Source organism: Eumetopias jubatus, unplaced genomic scaffold, assembly GCF_037043125.1.
Source record: "Eumetopias jubatus isolate StellerSeaLion01/CBP00866 unplaced genomic scaffold, mEumJub1_p1.0 scaffold_9, whole genome shotgun sequence".
NCBI lineage: Eukaryota > Metazoa > Chordata > Mammalia > Carnivora > Otariidae > Eumetopias > Eumetopias jubatus.
In genome coordinates this window covers 95187258-95210096 of record NW_028274815.1, presented here as the reverse complement: position 1 = coordinate 95210096, position 22839 = coordinate 95187258, and the positions used below count along the sequence as shown (strand labels likewise).

Here is a 22839-nt window from a genome sequence, read left to right as displayed (position 1 = left end):
TGCAAAGTTAATTCACAGATACTGTTATTTGCTGACAGGGAAGGTGAAAATAGAGAAATTAGATCCTTCCCTCTCCCTCCAGAACCAAGAATAATAGTACACAATAAATTGGCAATTTTTATAGCTCAACTGAAATAAATGGTGACTACCAAGCTGAATTATTATCTGTATTACTGGTGTAAGAGGCCAGAATTTAGAGTAATAAACTGTATTAATTTAATTCTTTCATTTATGCATCAGGGAGGGACTGGGAAATTTAAATGAGTCCATTTAAAGCAAAACTGATCTTACTCTGCTTATTTCTGGTCACTTCCTTAGGACAATCAGTATATAATTCTAAAGTTTTATTAATTAATTAGTTCAAATGGACATTTTCAATGAGAAAATAATGTAGCTTCATCAAATATGTACTTTGAAGTTGCAACATGCTTCAACACCGGAGAACAATGCAGCTTTTCACTGCAAGATCCATTTGGCTTTTGCTTCACAATCCAAACCCTGAGAGGCAATAAGAAGGGATTATTCTTCAACTGTTATCTTTCAAAGGTAATAAAGCTTCTGGCAAATCCTTATTTTTTAATTATGTGCTACTCGGTGTCATTAAAAATCACTGAAGAGGGTACACTCGTCTTTGCAATGACTCTGAGCAAAAGAGGGACTAGAGACACATGTGTTGTGGAAGATAGCATGGTCTAAGCCAACCCTGTGTTCAGGCCACATGGCCCTAGGCAAGTAGCTTGCCTCTCAGAACCCCAGTTCTTCATCTGGGAAAGGGGGTTCAGGGCTTACCTGTAGGGCCATGTTCCAGGGAGGGGGAATGATGCCATATGGGTGCGGAGTCCAGGGGCCAGGTCGAGTGCTGTTCATGACCACAGCAGCACCCGTTGGTGGAACTGAAGGGCAGTTGGAAAGGGATAACTGTGGGGTGGGGAGCCCTGGCATCACAGAGCAGAGGAGGGAAGGCAGGATGGCACTGGGGCTGAGGAATGGTCGGCAGCCTCCATGGTGGCCAGACATCTGGCCCAGAATCATGGGCCTTGATGAAGGCTAAGGCATCTCCTTGTCCCATGGCCTGAAACTGCTTCCTCCAACAATGGAGAAACATCTCAGGGGAAATGTTCTTCTCAACTAAAAACTGAAACAGGAAGACCAGGGATGAGGACAGTCATGGTTTTAAATCATGGAAACTCGAGGGCCGCCTACGGTGGATTCTGAATCTCATCAAGTACCTGGGTGATTCACTTGTGAACTGATGTTTCTGACTATTCCTTAGAAATGTCACTTTAGAAATTCCCTTGGTACTTTCTGTACTGCTCTTGCCTTCCAGGCTTCCCCATACCCACACGCTGATCATCAGATGGGGTCCCACCGCTTTCATGGGACATCACGTAAGCACACCCTGGGGATCCCCTGTCCCGGTATGTATTCGACTTGGCCTCTGAGGGTCAAGGAGAGTGCATGAATGAGATAATGTTAAAAAAAAAAAAAAAAAAGTCTACACTTCCTCAGTCAGGAGTAATTATTTTTTGAGTTCATGGAGACCATAAAAGACGTCTACCTCATGGTCCCTGTCTTCTCCCCAGCTTACCACTGGTGCAGCACGACTGACCTGCAGGACACGCTTCCCAGGGCTTCTAGGTAGTGCCTATAAATGCTCCAGGTATTGAGTGCAGGGACCAGGCCGGGCCCTTTGTAATGGTTGGGATGCTTTGTGGGGTGCGTCCTCCCTGCAGCATGGCTCTGAGACTTGGGTAGAGTCTGTATAGGCAGGGGAAGCATGATGGAGGAGGAGATGGTGAGGAGCAGCGGGGGCAGTTCCCAAGACGACAGTCTATAGACGTACGGAAAACAGGGCTTCTTAGAAATAGGACTGAGAGAAGTCTAGATGTAACTGGCAGGAGGGGTGGTGGCCCCCAAAGAGGGAAGCTTGACTGATGAGGCGGGGAGGTGGGTCTGGCAGCCAGGCACAAAGGCTGAGGGAAAGGAGAGATGACACAGCATGGGGGTCTGGCACAGAAAGCCCCTGACACAGCCCTGGGGATGCCTCTGGGTGAGAAAAACAGCATGGCACAGGGTGAGAAACCAGACAGGGTAGAGGACATTCAAAGAGCAGACAGGTCTTGAGGGGTACCTGGCTGGCTCAGTCGGTAGAGATTCTGACTCTTGATCTCAAGGTCATGAGTTCAAGCCCCATGCTGGGCGTGGTGCCTACTTAAAAAAATAAAATAAAATGTTTGGGGGGCCTGGGTGGCTCAGTCGGTTAAGCGTCTGACTCTTGATTTCGGCTCAGGTCATGATCTCAAGGTTGTGAGAGGCTCAGAGCTCAGTGGGGTGTCTATTTCTCTCTCTCTCTCTCTCTCTCTTTCCTTCTGCTCTTCCCTCTGCTTGAGCTCTCTCTCTTTCTAAAATAAATAAGTCTTAAAAAAACAAAAACAAAAACAACCAAAGAGCAGACAGGTCTAATGAATGGTGCAGAGAAAACTTAATCATGCACCACATTTTATAATTTTTAAGTGTTTTATTGAATTCGCAAGAATTTTTGCAAACTGGCAATAGATTCCTCCAAAAATATTCTTGAGATGGGGGATGGAAACATGCAAAACAATTTTAAGCATCTTTGTTTCTGCGATTCTCAAAAGGAGTGTGTCGCCAGGTCATAATGCCACCTACAGAGCACACATGCCCTTCTGGGTGCAGCCGAAGTTCCTGGAATGTGCAGCTCCAGCGGAGGCTATCTTTAATGCAGAGAATCTACTAACGTTGCTTGTACAGATTTAGTGAGAGAGATAAATGGTTTAACTTGTGACCAGTAACAGATGATACGTAGGTCACTGAAATCATATATCTTTTGGAAAAAGCACTTGGTGAGAGGAATTCTAAGGGCCGGGAGAAAGGAGCCCTTGTGGCACAAGGGCCAGGATCACTGGTCACTGTCAGAAGCCACCATGAGAGCAAGCCATTTTCCCCCCTTGATGATCTGACCACTACAGAAGGAGATGCCTACATCATTTTCTACAGGGACGGTCCAAGAATGTGACTTTTTTTTTTTTTAAGATTTTATTTATTTATTTGACAGAGAGAGACACAGCAAGAGAGGGAACACAAGCAGGGGGAGTGGGAGAGGGATAAGCAGGCTTCCCACCAAGCAGGGAGCCCGATGAGGGGCTCGATCCCAGGACCCTGGGATCATGACCTGAGCTGAAGGCAGACGCTTAATGACTGAGCCAGCCAGCCACTCCAGAATGTGACCATCTTATTGAATCTATCCGTGAGTGAGTGCCAGGGCCCTCCGTGGGTGATTATCATTAGCTGCCTGGTGTTACAAGCCAGGAGATACCATGGGACAAAAACTGGGGGGAGGTCAAAAGTTACCGAGCAGTGGTTCCCCACGAGTTTTGTGACAATGCTAATCTTATTATTAAAGGTAAGCAATCAGCCACCTAAAGGGCTTTTACCTTTGAACTTTTTGAAGGACACATTAAAGGCACCTACTTGAACTTTTTATCACTCAGTAATGCTATAAAATTCCCTTGGTTAGGAGAGAATTAAAAATAAAGGCCACTGCATATCATTAGAAAACAGTTATGTAGAGTTAATGATTTAAAGGAGATGAAACAGCAGATTAATTCACCATGGTGAAAATCGACTCTGCCACGTTACATGTACATGGTAAACCAAAGAATTCTTTATTTACTGAGAATGGTTTATTTTGAAAGAACAAACTCTGATCTCTCTCCAAATAGCCTTGTCCCTGGGTGTTTTGTTTTGTGTTTTGTTGTTGTGGTTGTTAGCTGGCCTCCTGCTTCTGCCAGGGAGGATCATTATCATTGTTAAATGCACGAATTCCACAAATTGCCCATCCTGGAGTTGCCATATGCAAAGCAGCTGCTCTCTGCCAGGGCTTCTCCGGCAGGCCATGGCCACGACCTCTGCTCCAGCTGCCTGGTGACCCACATCTGGCTTGCTGCTGTGCCCCCAGCATCTGCTAAGTGAATTCTGCTAGTGCTAAAGAGCCGGTATTTTAAGAAAACACCATGCACATTTAGTGACAATACATTTGGCCATTTTCACTTCATGCCAAGAAGAAAGACATTCCTATCCATCCATCCATCCATCCGCCCGTCCATCCGTCTATCCATCTACCTGTCCATTCACAAACATAATTATTACTCCTATTCTGTGCCAATCTTGTGCCAAGATTATTTGGAAAAATTCTCAGGAAATTCTATGGAGACGGTATTGGCTATTTTCATTTTAAAGCTGAAGAAAGCAAGGCTCTGAGAAGTTAAAGATTAGGCCAACATTGGCAACTTCAGGTTCAACCTAATAATGTGTCCTGAGCCAGAGGAAGGGGAGAGAAAGAGAGTGAGAGCGCATAAAGCAAGGGAGAACGAGCCTGCATTCTTTCCAGAGAAAAATTTGAAACAGGTGGAAGGAACGAGGAGAGACACCTAAACCCAGCTGGAGGGTGCGGGGTTGGGGGGCTGGGAGAAGATGGGGCTGGGCACGGGAGACCACCTCCAGAGGCTGTTAGTCTGTGAAATCAGGAATAAGCCCTTTGATATAAGCAATAAGTACAAATTCAATTTTAACACGTCATACATTTCTGGACAAGCTGCACCACCTGCAGTTTGACCTATCTTACAGGGCCGAACTATTTCTGACATGAGGTCTGGCAACTGTAAATATTCATGGACAAACGCCCTCAGCCCATTTAAAGCAAGCTCTTACTAATTACTAATTAATGTATTCTCACGTAAATCTAGTTGGCATCATGCACTCAAAGGACTACAGAGACGAGGTCACCTGAGAAGTTACAGGGTCTGGATGTTTGCTTGAGAACAAAGACAGTGTTCTTAAAAAAAGAGGACTGGGACCTCTATGTCAAAGTCTAACAGGTAAGTGCCAAAACAGCGACAAAAGTCCCTCCTATCCCTGTACACAGGCCTCTCATTGAGGACTCATGAGAAGGGCCGGCAGCTCCTCTCACTGAGGGTTTGCATGGTCAGCAACAAGGCCCGGCTTTTAAATGAAAAAGTTCAAAGCCAGAGTAGATGGGCAAGAGTAAAAGCATATACACACAAGTGGAGATGCTTTCAGCCCCTCTGAGCTCTGCGGGGCTGTTTCAGCTGTACCCGAAGTTGCGGAGAGCGAGTCGCAGACATCCCCACACAAGACACAGAGGTGTTTTAGGCTCAATGCTCTGAAGTGAGGACGAGGCAGGGGAAGGCCATCTCCTTGATGGGGTGCACTCGTTTTGAAGCAGCGTGTCATCTTTTATCTTATACCATCTTATGAGGTGAGAGTACTATATTTACATTCCTCCTAGGGAGAGCCATTCCAAGTGAACTCACAAGAAATAATTCCACAAGTTATTCTTCTGCTGTTCTTATCCTGTGTCCAGAAATTAGATAAAACAGAGAGATGGCTCTGAGGTGGCATCTGTTCTTCATCTACACTTCCAGAATTCCACCTGTCCCAACACTTGAGGTGCAAGGGGACCCACCCGATACCCGGGAGCACTGGACGCTGTGGCCCCATTTCTTTGCAAGAGGCTCCTGCAAAGCAGCCTGAGTGCTGATGCCAGGGTGCTGTGCATTGATGACAGATGCTCTTACTGCTGTTGGAGGCTGCATCTGGGGCGCTCAGCTCAGCCCTGGATGCAGGAGATAGCCCTGGGAGAGGGTGGAGGGAGAGATGAGATGTGCAAAAATACGAAACTGAGTTCCAAGACGGAGAGGCAGAGGTAAGCCTCCAAGTGTCAGGTGTTCAGCCATGCCTGAGCAGGCACCACTGGGAGGGATGACAAAGGGGGCTGGACAACAGCCCTTGCTTTCAATGGCTCCATCTTTCAGGGAGGAAAATATACACCAGTGCAGCTAATGCAGAACCAAAGGGAAGGGACGGTAATGCATAAACTTTTTTTTAATATAAAATGGTTTATTTTCAGCAATCTGATTATGAGGTGCTTTTTTTTTTTTCAACTGGAGAACCCTTTGTTCTTTTTTTTTTCTTTTTTAAAATTTTTTATTGTTATGTTAATCACCATACATTACATCATTAGTTTTTGATGTAGTGTTCCATGATTCATTGTGCATAACACCCAGTGCTCCACGCATGCATAAACTTTTTAATCAAATGTAAGCTCACTAAATGATATCTGAGGGAGAGTAGGGAATTGGGGTCACCTGCTCTAGAGGCCGTTGAGGCAGAGGGCCAAGCATGCTCTCCTTTGCCAAGGCAGAGAGGGAGGCAGAACTCCGCGGGAGAAAAGATGTGTCATGGCACTGTTTTTAGCACAGAAGGAAATGGGCTGATGGTGGAGCTGTTGAGGGGCTGTCAGAGCCCCAGTGCGGTGAAATTCTGTGGCTCTGTTCTCTTGCTCAGGGGAACAAGGGACCCTGAAGCTAAGGACGAGTCTCCAGTCCTCTCAGTGGGCAGGGGCTGCATGGCATTCTCTTTCCTGGGACCGCTTTGGATTGAACTCACACAGACAAGAATCAAGCTGAAGTCTGTGGGCAGGATTAGTATAAGTTTTTGGAGATGTCTTGCTCTGAATTCTGTGTAAGTGAACAGCCCCAGAAATACTGTATTGTAGCTGCTGAAGTCTGAAAATGGGGTGATTTATGTATTAGGCTGAATCATACAAAATTGCTGGTTCTTGACCTACAAAAGTGGAAATTTCATGTGGTCACTGATCACTCTGGAAGGCCCACAGGCCGCATAAGTTCCTCGAGTCGGCCTGGGCCACAGCCCCGCTTGTGGGTACTTCTTCCCTCTCAGGCCACACGTCATGGGCTCGCCAGGGAGCTGGATGGCCTCCAGCATGCAGGGCTTTCTGAACACTTGAAACCACCCCACAAAGTCACCTCAGGGCTACTAAAATCCCCAATGCCTCCATGTCCTACTGAACCGATTCCAGACCTTCATGGGTGGGTTTGCATGAATTTTCTGAAGAGATCTCAGTCTGTTTGTAAATACCACCCGACTATGCCAAACGACTTAATAAGATAGATCTTTCCTAGCCCCGAGGTGATATTTACCTATTCCCTCTTCCAACACTGTTCCTAACATGAAGGCAAAATGAACTGGTGGCTGACAGAGAAGGTATACTCAAGTGTTGCAACAATAAAGGAGTCATGGGGAAAAGCATCCCTGCCCAGGGCACAGAGGTACAGACAGAATAGCATGGCGGCCGAGGGCATGGCCGATCTCCCCAAGGAGGCAAACACGGGGACGGCCTGCAAAGACTACAACCCATTGACCCTGTTGACTCTGCCATTATAAAACTGGAGGTAGGAGAGTCATCCAAGTAGAAGGATTAAAGCCCTGGCCTTGTTAGGGTTGTCAGGTCAAGGGAAGGAGGTGAGTCTGTGCCCCAGACCCCTGGAAGGGTGGGAGCAGTTACCCACCCATGTCTTGACAGCCGTGCCAGACCCAGCCTGCAAGTCTGTGCAGGAGCGAGGAGCCAGGCAGCGCCCTGCCACAGGCTAGAGAGGTCCTGGGCAGCTTATGGGAGGCTCAGGGTTCTGAATGCTGCCTGCAGGACTTTGGCAAGGTCTCCACCCTCCCTGAAACCCCAGTTGCCTCCATAAAGTGGGCATATTATAGAATCCAGTTGTTAATTTACGTGTAATATATAATTTGTACAGTGTAACGTTAGATAAATGCCAGTTATTGTTATTAAATAGATGCTTACCCTCTGCAAATGGGGAAATTAAGTCAGACTAGCGAGCACCAACAGCCCTGAATGTCCCAAACACCTGGTGACTTAGGACACCCATGACTCCATTCCCTCTCACACGCCACATCCCATCTGGTAGCAAATCCCAATCTGTCTAGAACCTGGCCACTTGTCACCACTGCATGCCACCCCTGAGCCAAGTCATTGTCTCTTTGTCCCTGGATTATGGCTGTAGCCCCCTCTTTGCTCTGCTAGCCTCTCTGTACCCAGCAGCAGGGGTCATGATGGGATGGTGTCCCTCCAATGGCCCCATCTCACAGAAAAAGCTAAGTCCTTATGGCAGTTGGTGAGGCCCTACTGGGCCCTTGCCATCAATCACCTCTGACCTCTCTGTGTCTTCTGCTTGGAATGTTTTCCCCAGAACCCTCCTCACTTTCTTGGGAGGCACCCTGATCCAATCCCTTCCCTCTCCTCCACACTCCTCACACGTTAATGTGCTCTGCATCTTCATGATTTGTTCTGCTTGCTATATGCCTCCCCCCACTAGAATGGAAGCTCCAGAAGGGCAGGCATTGTGGTCTGTCTTGGTCTGTAGGTTTTGTCCCAGGCCTGCAACCTACAGCCACAGTACCTTAGGTGGCTGGCTGGCTGAAGGAACATGGCAGTGACTGACTCTGGCTTTTTGCCCCAGTTCAGAGCATCCAAATGAGGCCAGGGTGAGGAGGAGTCTGCTTCCATTGTTCTTGTGAATCCTCAAAGGAGGGTGTTCTTAATCTAGGTCTATGGACAGATCCCAGGGGTCTCTTTCAGGTGATGATCAGAATTCAAGGAGACCTTGGATTTCTATGGTACAGACTGCATCCTTATTTTCACTTTCCTTAACTGAAATTAAGCAATTCTTTGCATTATGAATATGGACAATGAACCACAGTGGTACTACCTGTGACTTTGTCACCAGTGGAAATTACAGACATTTTTATATCACATCATGGTGCTGCCAATGTCTCAGAATATTGGTTTTGCTCATCACTGCTTCAAAATTACAGTAGTTACAATGCCCACTGCTAGAGCTTAGTTTTTAATGCATGCATAACAATGGCCATATATTACTACATATGTGATTGATTTGGAAAAGTATTTCACTATACCTGATTTACTTTGTAATCCTATGTTTTTTTATTTTCTGCATTTATATACACTCTGAGAAGGACAGGAGGTCCACGGCACAAAGGGAGTGACCCTGCTGATGGGACAGCCTTTAGTTAAGTTCTAGGGTAAATGCTCAAGGTTGAGTCCTCAGAGGGAGTGAGAAGGGTGACAGCCCCTACCACTAACAGTATGGTTCAGTGCTGTCGCATCTGTCCAACCTCCCTATCTATGACTGACATCAGCTCATCTTACAGATGTGGAAACAGCCATGGAGAGGGGGTACTGCTGAGGTCCAAATGGGAGCAGGATTCAGATCTAGGTTTCTAGCTCTAGAATCCTGAGCCAGTGTCAAGAGGGGCTGCCCGTAAAACTCTGCAGTTTGAGCAAAACAAAATGGACTTCCAAGCTAGAGTGGAATACACACACACATACATATACATATGCTTTTTGTCTAACAACTAAATTCAATATATTTACTTTGTCCTTGCAGAATACTTATGTAAAATGGAGCCTGACAAATAAATCGTTTAGGAAAAAAGGGCATGACCTGGCTCATTTTCCACTGAAAAAGACCTGATGTGTGGGAAGGAGGAAGGAGAGTACACTTATGAAACAGACCCTGCTGCGCTGACAGCTTTTCACGTACCATTGTATTTGCCATCCCTTTTTCACAGATGTGAAAGCTGAGGCTAGGAGTAATGGCCTAACTTGGCTCAGGTCGCTCTCCCATTTTACAACTGAGTGGCTTGACTGCCATCTGATAATAAAGATACTGAGAAACACCTGACATTGTCCTTTTTTTTTTTTTTAAGATTTTATTTATTTCTTTATTTGAGAGAGAGAGCGCGCACAGGCAGGGGGAAGAGAAGGCTCTCCACTGAGCAGGGAGCCCTACACACGATGTGGGGCTTGATCCCAGGACCCTGGGATCATGACCTGAGCCCAAGGCAGATGTTTAGCCGACTGCACCACCCAGGTGCCCCCTAACATTCATCCTTGTAAGCAATCCTAGTAAATCTTCACAGTTAGTTATCACCGGTCAGACCCAGTGCCAGGCCGGAAACGTTTTTCTCATTTCAGTTTCCTAATGGTAGCTCCTGCCCTGGGGGCAGGGGTGGGATTCCCCACTAGAAAAGCTCCAGGCAACAGTCACAGCCCCTCTGAATCAACAGCCACATGCACAGCTTCAGAGCAATACAAAACAGGTAATTTAATTTCATAAAAGGATCTTTCTACAGTTTGTTTTTTTCCTCCCAGCCTATTGAAATGTACACACCACGAGGACAAAGTACAAGGTGCTGTTCGGCTGTAATTTTACTTCTGCACATATTTAATGTGCTGCTGGGGATGAAACATTTCATGGTTCCTGTGCTCAGTAAATGAAATAAATCAATGTGTTTAAGAGAGAGCGATTTTTTTCCCTTGCTGTTTGGGGGGAAGAGCTCTTTACTTTTCTATTAACATGAACTTAATGAACCATTTCACATTCAAAACCCCTTAGAAAGGTCGTAATGCCTATTTCCTAATTAAATTTTTTTAAAGTCAAATAATGCTAATTTTCTTTTATATTTCCACATGGGGAGCAGCGCTTTATAAAAAAAAAATTACTGGAACAAACAACAGCATTGAGTGAAGGACTATTTCAGTGAGTTAAAGATCGATGCTTGTAGGGCTTTATAAAGGAAGACAGAGAGAGCAAAGACATGGCCCAGTGTTTTATTAAATATAGCCAAAGAACCACAGAATTTGGGTTGCCATGGAATCCAGGCCTCAGTGAAGTTTATCGTTGGGTGTCAAGTTGGTGTTATGCTTCAAAAGGAGCAGCCATAAAGCCAACACGCTTTAAGCAACAGTGGTCATTCCGCATTTAGGTGCCTTTGCTCGGATTTCCTTTACATCCTGTATTAAAAACACCGAGGCTTCGTGTGATGCAGAAACAGGTACTTGAGGCTCACTGCTGCTTCGTTCTCAGGCCGGTCTGATTTTTTTCCCCTAATTGCAGCAGACAGCATCGGAGCTTTGTCAGCGTTACCTGCTCTGAATAGAAGCACTCTTGGGCCGCCTCGTCAAAGACCAGGGAAGAAAGCAGGCTCTCTGGCTGGCAGCGGTCTTGGATTCTCGCCCCCGGCCATACTGTGCAATCACGCTGTTTATTCCACTGTAACAATCAGACGGCGTGAGCGGAGCACCTGGTCCTCCCGGCCGGGCCTTCCTTGGCAGCTGACGGGCAACCTCGCTGCCAGGTGGTCACGCTTCAATTACATTAGCTAGCCATTCTAGGGTTAACGAGGACCCACTTTCTTCAGAATGCCTAGGGAAAATCAGTTCTTCATAAAGGACAGTATGCCTTTTGTTGATCACTGAACAATGTTGCTGAAAATCCATTAAATTAAATTCTCTTTATTGGACTGCATAATGCAGTCGCGATAGCCTCAGCGAGAAGTTTGCACGTTTATTTACCAAATTTCTGAATAATTTATACATGGATCCTGGCTCTTCTTTCATTTAGTGGTCAAATGCTTCTTCGGAATGGAACAGTGTGGTTTTGCCTTCATTTTAATAGGGGTTAATGCTCGCTTGCAAAAACAAAACAAAACAAAAAAAACAAAAGCAGACTGAATTGAAAACCGGCCAGAAGAGTCAGTCTCACTTTAACTCAGAATTCATATTCCAATTTTCTTTTGCAGGGGGACTTTCAAATATATTGGCATGAATTTATGTAATATGCTTTTTCTTCTTCATATGATCACCATTTTTATAGAGAGATGGAAACAAGAATGGGGGGTAGGACGGCTGCTGAGCTGCCGGTCCGGGGACAGTGGCCGAGGCTCAGGTGGAGGTGAGCCTTGGTGGAAGAGCACAGAGTGGCTGAGTTAGATGCGCGGCCGGGGCGCCCTCGCACCCACCACAGCTGCTCCCTGCAGGCCTCATGCGACAGGTGGGCAGGACAGCAGCAGACGGGAGCCCCCTTGCCCTCTTCTTCCTTTGCTCTTTCCCCCCCAGTAGCGACAGGGGGCCCCTGGAGGAGCCCTCCTTTCTTGTTCCGGCGGGTGCTTTAGGTTCCCGACGGTTAGACACCTCGGCCAGCAGCCTCGGACACACGGCCAAACAGTTTGAATGTGTTGGAAGAGCTCTGAGTGGAAGATGTGTAAGGAAAACAAACGTATAGAGATATCAACAGTAGTTTAGATAATATTTTCCTAGGAATTTAGCCTTAGCTGTTTGGGAGATAATTTAAAATAGGATTTTTTTTTTTTAATTCAGAGGAAGCATTAATAAAAACATCAACAACAAAAAAGTTAGATATTAGGTACATACTAGGTACCAAAAGAACATAAGCCAAACAAAGAAAAATTTTCTCTTGAATTTCACTTTCATTTATGGGAGGGGGGGAAAAAACTCTACCTTTTTTCAGAGATGAGGAAGAGCGTCCGAACAAATTTAGGGAGAAAGGTAAATTTTAGTTGATATGCAAATTACAAGTACTGTGTGAGAATATTTGTAGCAATTAGTGATGGCGCAGTCGGAGGTGGAAGGCAGGAGAGAACAAGCGCTCATGGGGAGAGCACTGGCCTAGTGTGAGGGCCTCTCCACTCACTGGCCGAGGTGCTTGGGCAAATCCCTGCACTTCTTTCTTTTCTTTTCTTTTCTTTTTTTTTAAGATTTTCTTTATTTATTTGAGAGAGAGAGAGAGAGAACGAGTTGGGGAGGAATAGGGGGAGAGGGAGAAGCAGGCTCCCGGCTCAGCAAGAAGCCTGGTGCGGGGCTCGATCCCAGGACTCCGGGATCATGACCTGAGCTGAAGGCAGACGCTTAACTGACTGAGCCACCCGGGTGCCCCACCTGCACTTCTTTCTGAGCCTCAGTTTCCTCTCATGTAGAATGGGACAACAAGCCCACTCCCTAGTTACGACTAAATGCACATAAAGCCGTGTTGCTGTGTTACACACACCCCAGGAGCTCATGTAAGGATGATTGGCTAGTAGACATTTTACAAGAACGTCATCAACTTCCAGTTCGCTGAGGCGCCTTCCCCTCGGCCCTCCATCAGCCTAGCCTGATTCAAGCTAGGAGCACGTACTCAGGCACTCTCAGCCCTGTAACGTAACCACTTCATTGATTTCCTTTGCAGTCAAACCTCCAAAGCAAAAGCAAATTAGAACCCAGTGCCAGAACAAAGCAAACATCAAAGAATAACTTTCTGTTATATTGCTGATGGAATATCAAGAGCACAGATTACAATCGGACATTCGGAAGTAAATGTTTTAGTTTTGCTTCCTGATCATTTTCGATAAACGCTTTGCCTTTGCCTTGGCATTTATCTTCCTGAGGCAGGCTGGTGTCTGGTCACAATGTACGGTTCTAGTAACATTATCTCTGAATTATAAGATCCACCTTGAACAAGGCTCCAGCACAAAGGTATTAGAATGTGCTGGTGACAAGCAGAAGCTCTTTTGCAGCTCAAAAACAATGGCTGAAGCTTCCGTATGAATAGGCAGAAAGCACATCAAAGGCAGGCTTTTATGGAGAAAAATTGTGTGATGTCCACTTTAATCTCTCTCAAAATCTATGCACAAACTGAACCCAATTTCATTTTTCACATAAATGCTAAGGCTTGATAACAAGGACATCTTTTTCTTTACAGTTAAAAGACGAGGAGACAAAGATACGCTAGCATAGCCTTTGAACTTTTTAAAGCTATATCAATGAGCCATGATACTTAACCACCGATACAAGGGCAGAGATTTTACAATAGCTGCATTTAAAGCATTCTGACTAAAACCATTCATTATTATAGATTAAAGAATAGCACTGATATCTACACTTTCTTTAAAGCTTCATAGTTTTTATACTTTTAACCCTTTGATCAATCTCACAAAGGTCTAAAAAGGTAAGATGGTAATATCACAAGGGTTTATAAAAAGACACTGGTATAGGGATGTCATTTGAAGGGGGTCACATTCATTTCTTGGATGAGGAAGGATGCAGAAGCAGCACGTTTTGGGGTAGAAATGGGGGGGACTGTTCTCTGGTGAACAAAAGATGTCTTGGAATGGAGATAATCCAAGCAGTGGCTCTTCTGACACTGAGTTGTTTGTGGGGGGTGGTGGTGAGGGCTATGAAATGGTGACTTCAGAATGCCTCCCGATCTCCACTTTCCTCTTCTTGTACCTCTGGGTTCCTCTTGAGCCTTGGGTGTCCCATAACAGGTGCCCCCATTGTGAAGTTGGTGCTGTTTGTCTTTCACAGTTTCCAGCCAGCATCCCAGAGTCCCTTACCTGCTCCCGCCTGCCCGGCTGCTCCTCGTCTCACGTGACATTCTTGCGGGTGGAATCCAGGCTCTGCGGTCAGACTGCTGGTGCTCCAATCTCCCCATCCCCACTCATCCAGCTGTGTGCTCATGAGGAAGTCAGTGCACCTCTTTGAGCCTCAGACTCCTCGCAGGTTAAGGGTGAAAACAGTGATCCTACACAAATTGCTTAGTACGGTGCCCAGCACAAGCTAAGCCCTAGACAGATGTTTGCCATTACCTACCACTCTAGGCTCGGAGAGAAACCATGGAAGTTCCTGACCCCATCTCCCACAAAGCAGCAGCAAGCCTTTCCTCCTAGGCCGTGGGCATCCAGAATCCCTGCTAAGGGGGCTGCTAATGCTTCATGGCAACAGTGCTCATTCCTGGCTGCACGTGAGAATAATCCGGTGATTAATCCGCACTGATGAAGCCCGACTCCAAACCAAGTCACCAGAATCTGTGGAGAAGATCCTGGGCATCAGTCTGTACTGCACTTCCCCATGGGATGCTAGGGTTGAGAACCAGGGCTGAAGACAGTGCGACACAAACATTTCCCCTGGAGTCCTCCCCCTCTGCACAGGGCCACAGAATGGGAAGGGAGGACCTTCAGGGGTCTGGAAGCCAGGCTGGAGGGACCTGCAAGCAAGAAATGTGTTCGATTTCTTATCTTAATGCAAATTCCTGGTGTGTGTTTACGTTAATAAAAAATGTTGTAAATGATTAAACACCCAGTACTGCTGCTGATCTGCAAAGATGAGTTCTGCTTCTCATGGGACCCAACTGGCTTATCGCCTGGTTTCCCAATGTGAGAAGCTCTAATGTAATGTCTGGCTGTCCCAGGGGTGTTTGAGTTTCGAGAGGAGGTTCATGAAGACAGAGAAGCTTGTTATCCAAAGGGCTGAAGTCAGGATGGCGGAAAGGCAGATGACAGGACAAACACACTGTTCAGAGGTTGGTTCCGGGTAGGAGGGCCACTGCCTGACATTTGCTCTGCCACTAGAATCAGAAGTTCAGGGGAGCCTTTAACCTAATCCTGGCTTTAGTTCAGCTCGTGGCCTTGACTAGTCCACATCTCCCAGAAAAGGCTGCTCCTGAAAAAAGCTTGTTTTAAAAACCAAAAGCAAAAAAGACCAACCACCAACCTCTCTTGCCTAGCAGGGCTACGTGGTGGGGATGTGTGCGAAGAACCTCTCAACGGAGCCTCCCCTGCACAGCACCGAAACACTTCCGTCACCTTGACCTATCAAACAGGTGTTTAAGACTCACATTTCAGTGGGATTTTAATCATAAACAGATTTTATCAGTTTGTCCAATGCCTTTACCATTCTTAGAACCAGCCCGTAAGAAGTATACTCTTGAAAAGAAAAACTGGCAAAATCCAGCAACGGCTTTGAAAGACGCTACAAGAAGGTCTGAATTTGTAGGCATTTTCTGAAAAGTTGAAATGACACAGCTGAAACTAATGGATCCTACTAGCCCTGAACAATTTACATCTGTTTTGGAAAAAAAAAGATTTTTAATGAGTGGATTTATGAGCAGAGTCTATTTTCTTCTTAGAGCCAAAAGTATTTCTCCTGCTGAAGGACCTTTCCCTCCCTTCAACAAGAGCCGTGGTCAGTAAAATTTTACATTCTTATTTAACTACATGTTCATAACAAATCAACCCGTGAGCTCCTCTGACTTGCATGGATGTGTAGGTTTCTAGTTAGCAGGAGTACACAGGTAAAAATAGAGAGCTACAAAACAACAAAATTTGAGATTTTTGTTTCTTTACAATTTCTCCATTTTGAGGAGAAACAAGTGAGAACCATTTAGAGAAATAAAAAACAATTCTAAACTAATTTTACATTAAACACATATGGTGGCAGGTTATAAACCTTTTTCTGGAATTGATTTTTAAAGCCCTTATCACAAAACAGGGTTGGAGACACTGCATATAATAACAATAATAAAATAACACCCGTTGGGCACAATGCCCAGAGAAACCAGCTACGCAAATATAAGGCGAAAGGAAAAGGATGGTCTCAGAGAGAGACCAAAATGGTTCAAGAAACGGCAATGTCGACACTCGGGCCTTCCATGGAATGAGCGGCCTCCCAGATGCAGCCCTGGGCTCTGGCAGATGTCCTGTTTGGCAGTTAAACCCTTCTCACAGCCTGCACCCCCCGCCCGTCCAAAACCGCCGTGCACGCAGATTTCTTTGCACAGTTAATGGAGTTCATATTCATATATAATACACATTTTGAGAATCCAAAAAATTAGGTTGAACTACATGAAAAGGCATTTTTGGTTAGGCACCAAATAGTCAAATATCAGCAATTTCATCTACTACAAGCCAACTTAAAGCAAGGAGTGGGGAGCTCATCCCACAATTGTCTCTCATTTTTCATCAACATAAAGCTTTTTTCAGGGGCGCCTGGGTCGCTCAGTTGGTTAAGTGTCTGCCTTCAGCTCAGGTCACGATCCCAGGGTCCTGGGATTGAGCCCCATGTCGGGCTCCCTGCTCAGTAGGGAACCTGCTTCTCCCTCTCCTACCTGCCACTCCCCCTGCTTGTGCTCTCTCTCTCTTTGTCAAACAGATAAATAAAATCTTAAAAAAAGAAAAAAAAAAGCTGTTTTCAGAAAACCTCTAGAGGGGATGGGGTGGGACAGTTCCTGATCAGGCCACATCAACAGAGCCAGAGGATCCCTGCCCCTTATCAATGGTGTCTCCAAGGAGGGTGCCCGGTCCCCGACTACAGACAACATTCTGCTCAACAGAGGTTCAGGGAAGGAGAGTAAAGGGTGGTGCTCTTCTAAAGGTCCCAATCCCATGCATCCACACATGAGCGAGCACCCTGTGGCAGCATTCTAGCTGCCTTTTGCACAACTATTCTTCTAACTCTTAATCTGTTTTGTTTCTATGCTTACCGTGCATGGGGTACTTAGTTTGGAATAACTGTAATATTGATTTTCAAATCTATTAACTTTATAATTGTTAAATGGGAACACAAATACAGTTTCTCTCCAATTCTGATGGGGTAGGTAAAAATAGTTTTTGAAGAAATGAATATTCAGACATATATATATTTTACCATTATAGGTAAATATATATAAAAATATATATTTTACCATTATAGGAATAAGAGTTAATATTATGATGAAGAAATATAAGCTGAATGTGGGACTCTATTCTGTCTTAGGGTAGAAAGAAATTCTATGACTTGAGAGCACCCGACTGGGTAGAGTGGAGTTTAACCTCCAATATTAAATAGTCTTTAAGAAAAGGCATGAACCATAGGTATTATTTTTTAAAATCAGCGTTAAACAGCTGATCTTAGTTTGTAATAGATTTTTTGAATGAACATGGCTAGTTTTACACCATGTGTCATAAAATATCAAATTTGTCAGGTCTTTGAATAGATAATAACAAACCACCTCTATGTACAGACAGAATTTTACAACACACTAAAAATTAAACAAATAGTGGAAGTTTTAAAAATATTTTTCTTGAGTGTTACCATTTTCCCAGAAGAAACAAACTCAATTGCTATTCCATTATTTTTAATAAAATCTATGCTATAAAATTTCTTGGGCAATTCCATAAAGGAGATACTGGAAAATGGTAATGACATTTTATTTCTGACATTCAAGCATTTCTAGAATTTTAATTTCAGAAAGGAAAAGCTCAAACTAATAGGTATATTTTCACTGCATTGAAAGGAAGTGTAACTTTTTTTAAATTTGAATTTTTTTCATCTCATTTTATTTAAATTCCTGTACAGTTAACATACAGTGTTACATTAGTTTCAAGTGTACAATATAGTGATTCAACAATTTGAATCTTGATTCTCACCTAAGAGAAAATTATAAAAACTGATTAATAATTCACTTGCTTAGGAAGGGATCTGACTTTGGGTTTGTGAATATATAATGAAGGAAAAAGTAAATTTGCTTTCAAGTTAAGACTTAACAGAAGTTTGTTGAGTCCATAATTAGCACCTACCCGGGCGGGCTTTCTAGAATCTCAACAAGGAAAACCTGGAATGCAAGTCCCATTCAACAACCTGAGAAGACCAAGCGCTTTTCACAGGCAAAGAACACATTACGAAGTTCATTAATTAAACAGTGCGGGTGGAGCAGATGGATGCTACCTACGCTCGAATGACGCTAAATTGGGACAGAGGTTTGCAGTCCTTAATGAGGCTCCATAAAATGAATGATTACATAGTGATCACAAGTAAACAAGCCTGCGAGTAGAGCTGGATTATCAGGGCAACAAGTCCTGCAACATGGTAACAAGAAGACCAACGTGAGTGGAAGTATCCAATACACAAAAACGCCTCTGAGGTCATTCAATCCCAGGACCCTTCCAGAGGCCGAGGAAAGTGGTATGGGGCTACAAAGGGTTAAGCATGAAATGACAGTGGGGCAAGAATATGAAAATGCCTGGCCATGGAAATGAATGGGACAGAAACCTTTTTGTCACATATTAAGTGCATTATTGAGAATGAGACTCTCAAGATTCCTTTTATCTTCGCAGAAAAACAGAGATGCAAAATGTCAGGTACTTGGGCTTTTTAAACTAAAAGGCTTAGCAGAAGCAGCTATCCAGAAAACGTGGGTATTAAGATGATTTTTTTAATGATTTTTTTTCTCTTATTACTAAATTTTTACTTTTTCAGCTATGTCAAATCCTTAAATTTTGGGGGGGCAGGGGCTCCTAATTAGCCTTTGTGCACATGGACTTGTATAAGAAATTATTCAAAGAATTTCTTTGAATTTTTTAATTCTCAAAAGAAATTTTTTAGACTCACAGGTAAAATAGAAACTTATTGTGATATTAAAAATTTGCTATGAATATTTGTTGTTCTCTGGAACTTAAAATTTTGAAATGAAGATTATACCTCTTTAGAATGATCTGTTATATTTTCCAGTTTAGGCATAATATAAGCTCATTAACAGTAATTGAGAACTTTGGAACAAGGGTATCCAGAGAACACAGGGTAGCTATGTATTATAGTGTAGCTCAGAGGTCGGCAGTAGTTAATAGGGACCCCCTGCTTCTGTCCTGTGGCCCCCATTGGGATGCCCCATGTCGTTATGCCTGATCTGTATTTCCTTGGCTTTGATTTTCTCAGTACACATCCTTTACCATAAATTTCTTCAAATCCATTTTTGAAAGAGGTAGAATATAAATAGATTCAACATATACAAATCAGTGTTTTGCTTGCAAGATCAGAAACATCACCATGATGGAACTGTGCTCTCAAATATTCATCAAGGCAAAAGCACAAGGAGTCACACCCATCAGGTCCTTGTTTTGCATTAGACTCTGTTGTGAGATAGGATATTGAGAATATTTATACTGAATGTTTTCAGTGTTGTTTAATTTGGAAGCCACGTGTATTAGGTACAAGTGACGGACATGTGGTGTCAAAATGGAATCCTTTCCATTGCAGTTTATAACACTTTTGCTTTCATCTTTATTTCATAAAATTGAGGTTTAAGGGCTAAGATCCTCTTGGTAAGAATAATGATAGGATAGGCTAAAATGTAATGGAATCGCTTCACTTTCTCAAAGCTGTGTAATTTTGATGGCTTCCTGTTCTCAGGTCAAAAGTGTGGACCCCTGAGAAACAGTGGGGTGGGGGGACTCAGAGTCAGGGTTGGCCGGGGCTCCCATCCTGGCCCTGCCCTGGCTGTGGGGCTGTGGCTAAGCCCCGTGCTTCCTGGAGCTTCATTCTCTCCATCTGTGATATTCTGCAGAGCTGTCACCAAGCGTGGCAATGGACCAATGGCCCTCCTCTTCTGTATGCCTTTGACCATCCTGTGCTTCTCTGCACGTTTATCCACTGCTGTCCCAGACTGCCCTTTGGGTGCCAAGTGCCGCCTCCAATCCATCAGCTAATGAGAGAGCATTTTATGGGTCACGTGCAGACACTACTGACTGAGAGTTCAATCTCAGTGGTGTCCCCATTTCTATCCTTGTGAAATTATTTGGATATTCCCCTGCATTTCACCCACATTTCATAAAAATGAGTGGGAATAGGGTAAAATGAAAGTACTGACACTAGTAACGCACATAGCTCTCAACCTCATGGCAGTGGCAGAATTGGAAACCCTTTACCCGGTAAACTCAAGTCAAGTATTTTGAAAACTTCAGTATCTGTTTAATTTAATTTTAATTTAACCGTCATGGTGAATGTTAAAAGTGTCTAATGGATTTTTAGGCTCACTGGGTATACACTAGGTGACTTCTGGTGGCAAAGGGCAAGAGCATTTGAGAACACACTGGAAAAACAGCATCAAACACGAGGATCTGGGAAGTGAGGCAGATTTAGGAATCTTACATACTTTGTTTCATTATCTGAAAACAGAACGCCCTTCATAAGAGATTAGATGTATATTTGAATTCATATCTATTGATAAGAAAGCAAAAATTCTGGATTTGAAAATGTAACCAAAATGAAATATCAATATTGAGAATATGAGTCTCCAGTCCCTTCCCCCAAGGAAATCTTTTGGGGGCACACAAAGTAATCTGCTAAAAAAAAAACTGTATTATCCTCCTAGGTTGAAGTTCCTTTAAAAATTTATGTATTCGCCAAAATCTGATTGCAAAAGCTCTCATGTGCCAGACTGACTACAAAACACTTAGTGATTAGGTCCATAATTAGAAACTGTCTAATCATTTTCTGTTGGCAATTCTTGACTCTGAAATGCTTAAATAAAATGTTCAATAAAGGATTATTTATAAAAGAACCAATATTTTGATCACGAATTCAAAGGGAGTCCTGATTGTACAAATGCAGATAACTGCCTTATTTTAGTACATAAAATCTCAGATTGAATTTAGACATCTATTAGTACAACTGATCCTAAATAATTTAGTAGGGACATTTTTTTAGAGGATTCCCCTGTATTTATTTCGCAGTTTGAAAAAATGTTCATTCGAATGTAAATTTATAATCTAGATTTGTTTGGGTACAATTTGATTATTTAAATGAGCCATGCATTCAGTATACTAGGAGAGTCTATGCAGTATCATATTCCACAAAAGAATCAACATTCTTTTATAGCTTTAAAATATTCTAATGTGAAGAGCTTTGAACTGCTCTGCAATTGAGTTGATATACTGTCAGGCAGTAGTTTCTATGGAACTTTTAAAAGAGAAAGCTAGCATTAAACTCTCCCATTGTGAGAAAGGGACAAAGTATAAGCTTAAAAATTCCCCTTCCCTGAAGGGGAAAAAAAAAAAAAGGTCCAGAAATTTAAAATAACTTCAACCCAAAGCAAAGCAAGACATTTCATATGCTTTCAATAAATGTAACACATTTTATATAACGATCCAGAAGCCACCTTTCTAGATACTTGCAACTGAAGACTTTTTAGCTGGAGGGGTTAAAAGTGTGGGTGTGGAAGTCAGCTTTTGTTTGAAAAATTAGCAATGCTATGAGTCATCATGCATTAGCAGCAGAGGAGTTTTGCATCTTGTACGAATCCAGACACCATATGCCATGCGAAGGCCTATTACTTTATTCGGTGCCACCGCTGACAGGCAGCCACGTGGGTATCCCCAGTGGAAGGGCTGTCTCCTCCCGGCGGCGAGGACAGGAACCCAGTGAGCTGAACACATCCGACATTGTACGGAGCAGCAGGAACAGCTGGTAAGCTAGCAAGCAGCAACGGCCGAGCAGAGCGCGGATGCTAATGAGCCTGGCGACAATGCTGGCCTTCAGAGGGACGATGGCAACGTCCGCGTGTCCCAACAGCCTCAAGAGTAGAATCTGCTCGTTCATGCCTTCAGTCTCATTAAAACACAATACTGGTATTTGTGGTTTATCAAAACCAGTTGTAAGTCACAACTTCTAAATCTACCCAACAGATCCAACATGCTTTAAAAAGTTGCGGTGAAATGTACGTACAATTTCCCCAGGCATCTTTACGTACTGCGGGGAGTTGGGGGCAGTGGGGTGACACGACTGGGTCTAGGTCCTGGCTCACCCCTAACATTGACTGTGTGGCCTCAGGCAGGTTAGTTAACCTTTCTGGGGCTCTGTACCCGCAACTATATTTTTCAAATATAATAAAATACATAATAGATTATTTTATATAAGACACTGTGTTTGCCTAACATCCTGAAATAGTACAATCACTGTGTCTCCCTCAGAGGGTTGCAGCAAGGATCAGATGACTGACTGTGTGGGAGGTTCACAGTGCCTGGGATGGAGCAAGTGCTGCTCAAGCTAAGCAAACCACTGGCTCTCCAGGTAAGCAGAGAGTTAAGCTCTGTTACTCGTCCTGGAACCGAGGCGGTGGGCAAGTTCCTTAACTTCCTAGCTTTGTTTCTCTCACTACGTAAGTTGCAGCACATTTCCTTAGGAGTGAAGGGCCTGGTATGTGGGGGTGGGGCAGAGGACTGGCAGATACGGTAAGACCAGACAGTGGTGACGAGGGAAGTGGGGGTAGGGAGGCCTTTGGAAGCCAGGTGTGATACCTGTCCCCAGACCAGAGATCCTTGAAGGTTCCAGGTTTACTGAGGGTTCTGTTCTGCTGCAAGGAGCATTCAGAGACCTGTGCTCCTTTCATGTCTCTGAATGCTCCTTGCTTTGATCAAGTCCCTGTGACTCCTGCTAACTCTCCAAATGCCAGGTGGAAGGCCCCTGCTCAGGATGCCTTCTTCTGGGCTCTGGGCTAAGCTCTCCAACATGGCCATTACGAAACTGCGTGG

At 44.2% G+C, this 22839-nt stretch overlaps 1 protein-coding gene across 4 annotated transcripts in view; it reads right to left on the bottom strand.

The window, feature by feature from the left end:
- Window positions 1–22839, bottom strand: part of RALGAPA2 (Ral GTPase activating protein catalytic subunit alpha 2) — a 341643-nt gene that overhangs the window by 38513 nt on the left and 280291 nt on the right. For 3 of the 4 annotated variants that reach the window (XM_028123769.1, XM_028123770.1, XM_088026686.1), the window contains one exon: window positions 10536–11966. The exons of the other annotated variant lie outside the window; for it this stretch is intronic. In XM_028123769.1, the coding sequence (XP_027979570.1) occupies window positions 11663–11966 (304 nt within the window). In that variant the 3' untranslated portion in view covers window positions 10536–11662. Of the gene's footprint in view, window positions 1–10535; window positions 11967–22839 lie in introns of those variants that run through there. 4 annotated transcript variants of the gene reach the window in all.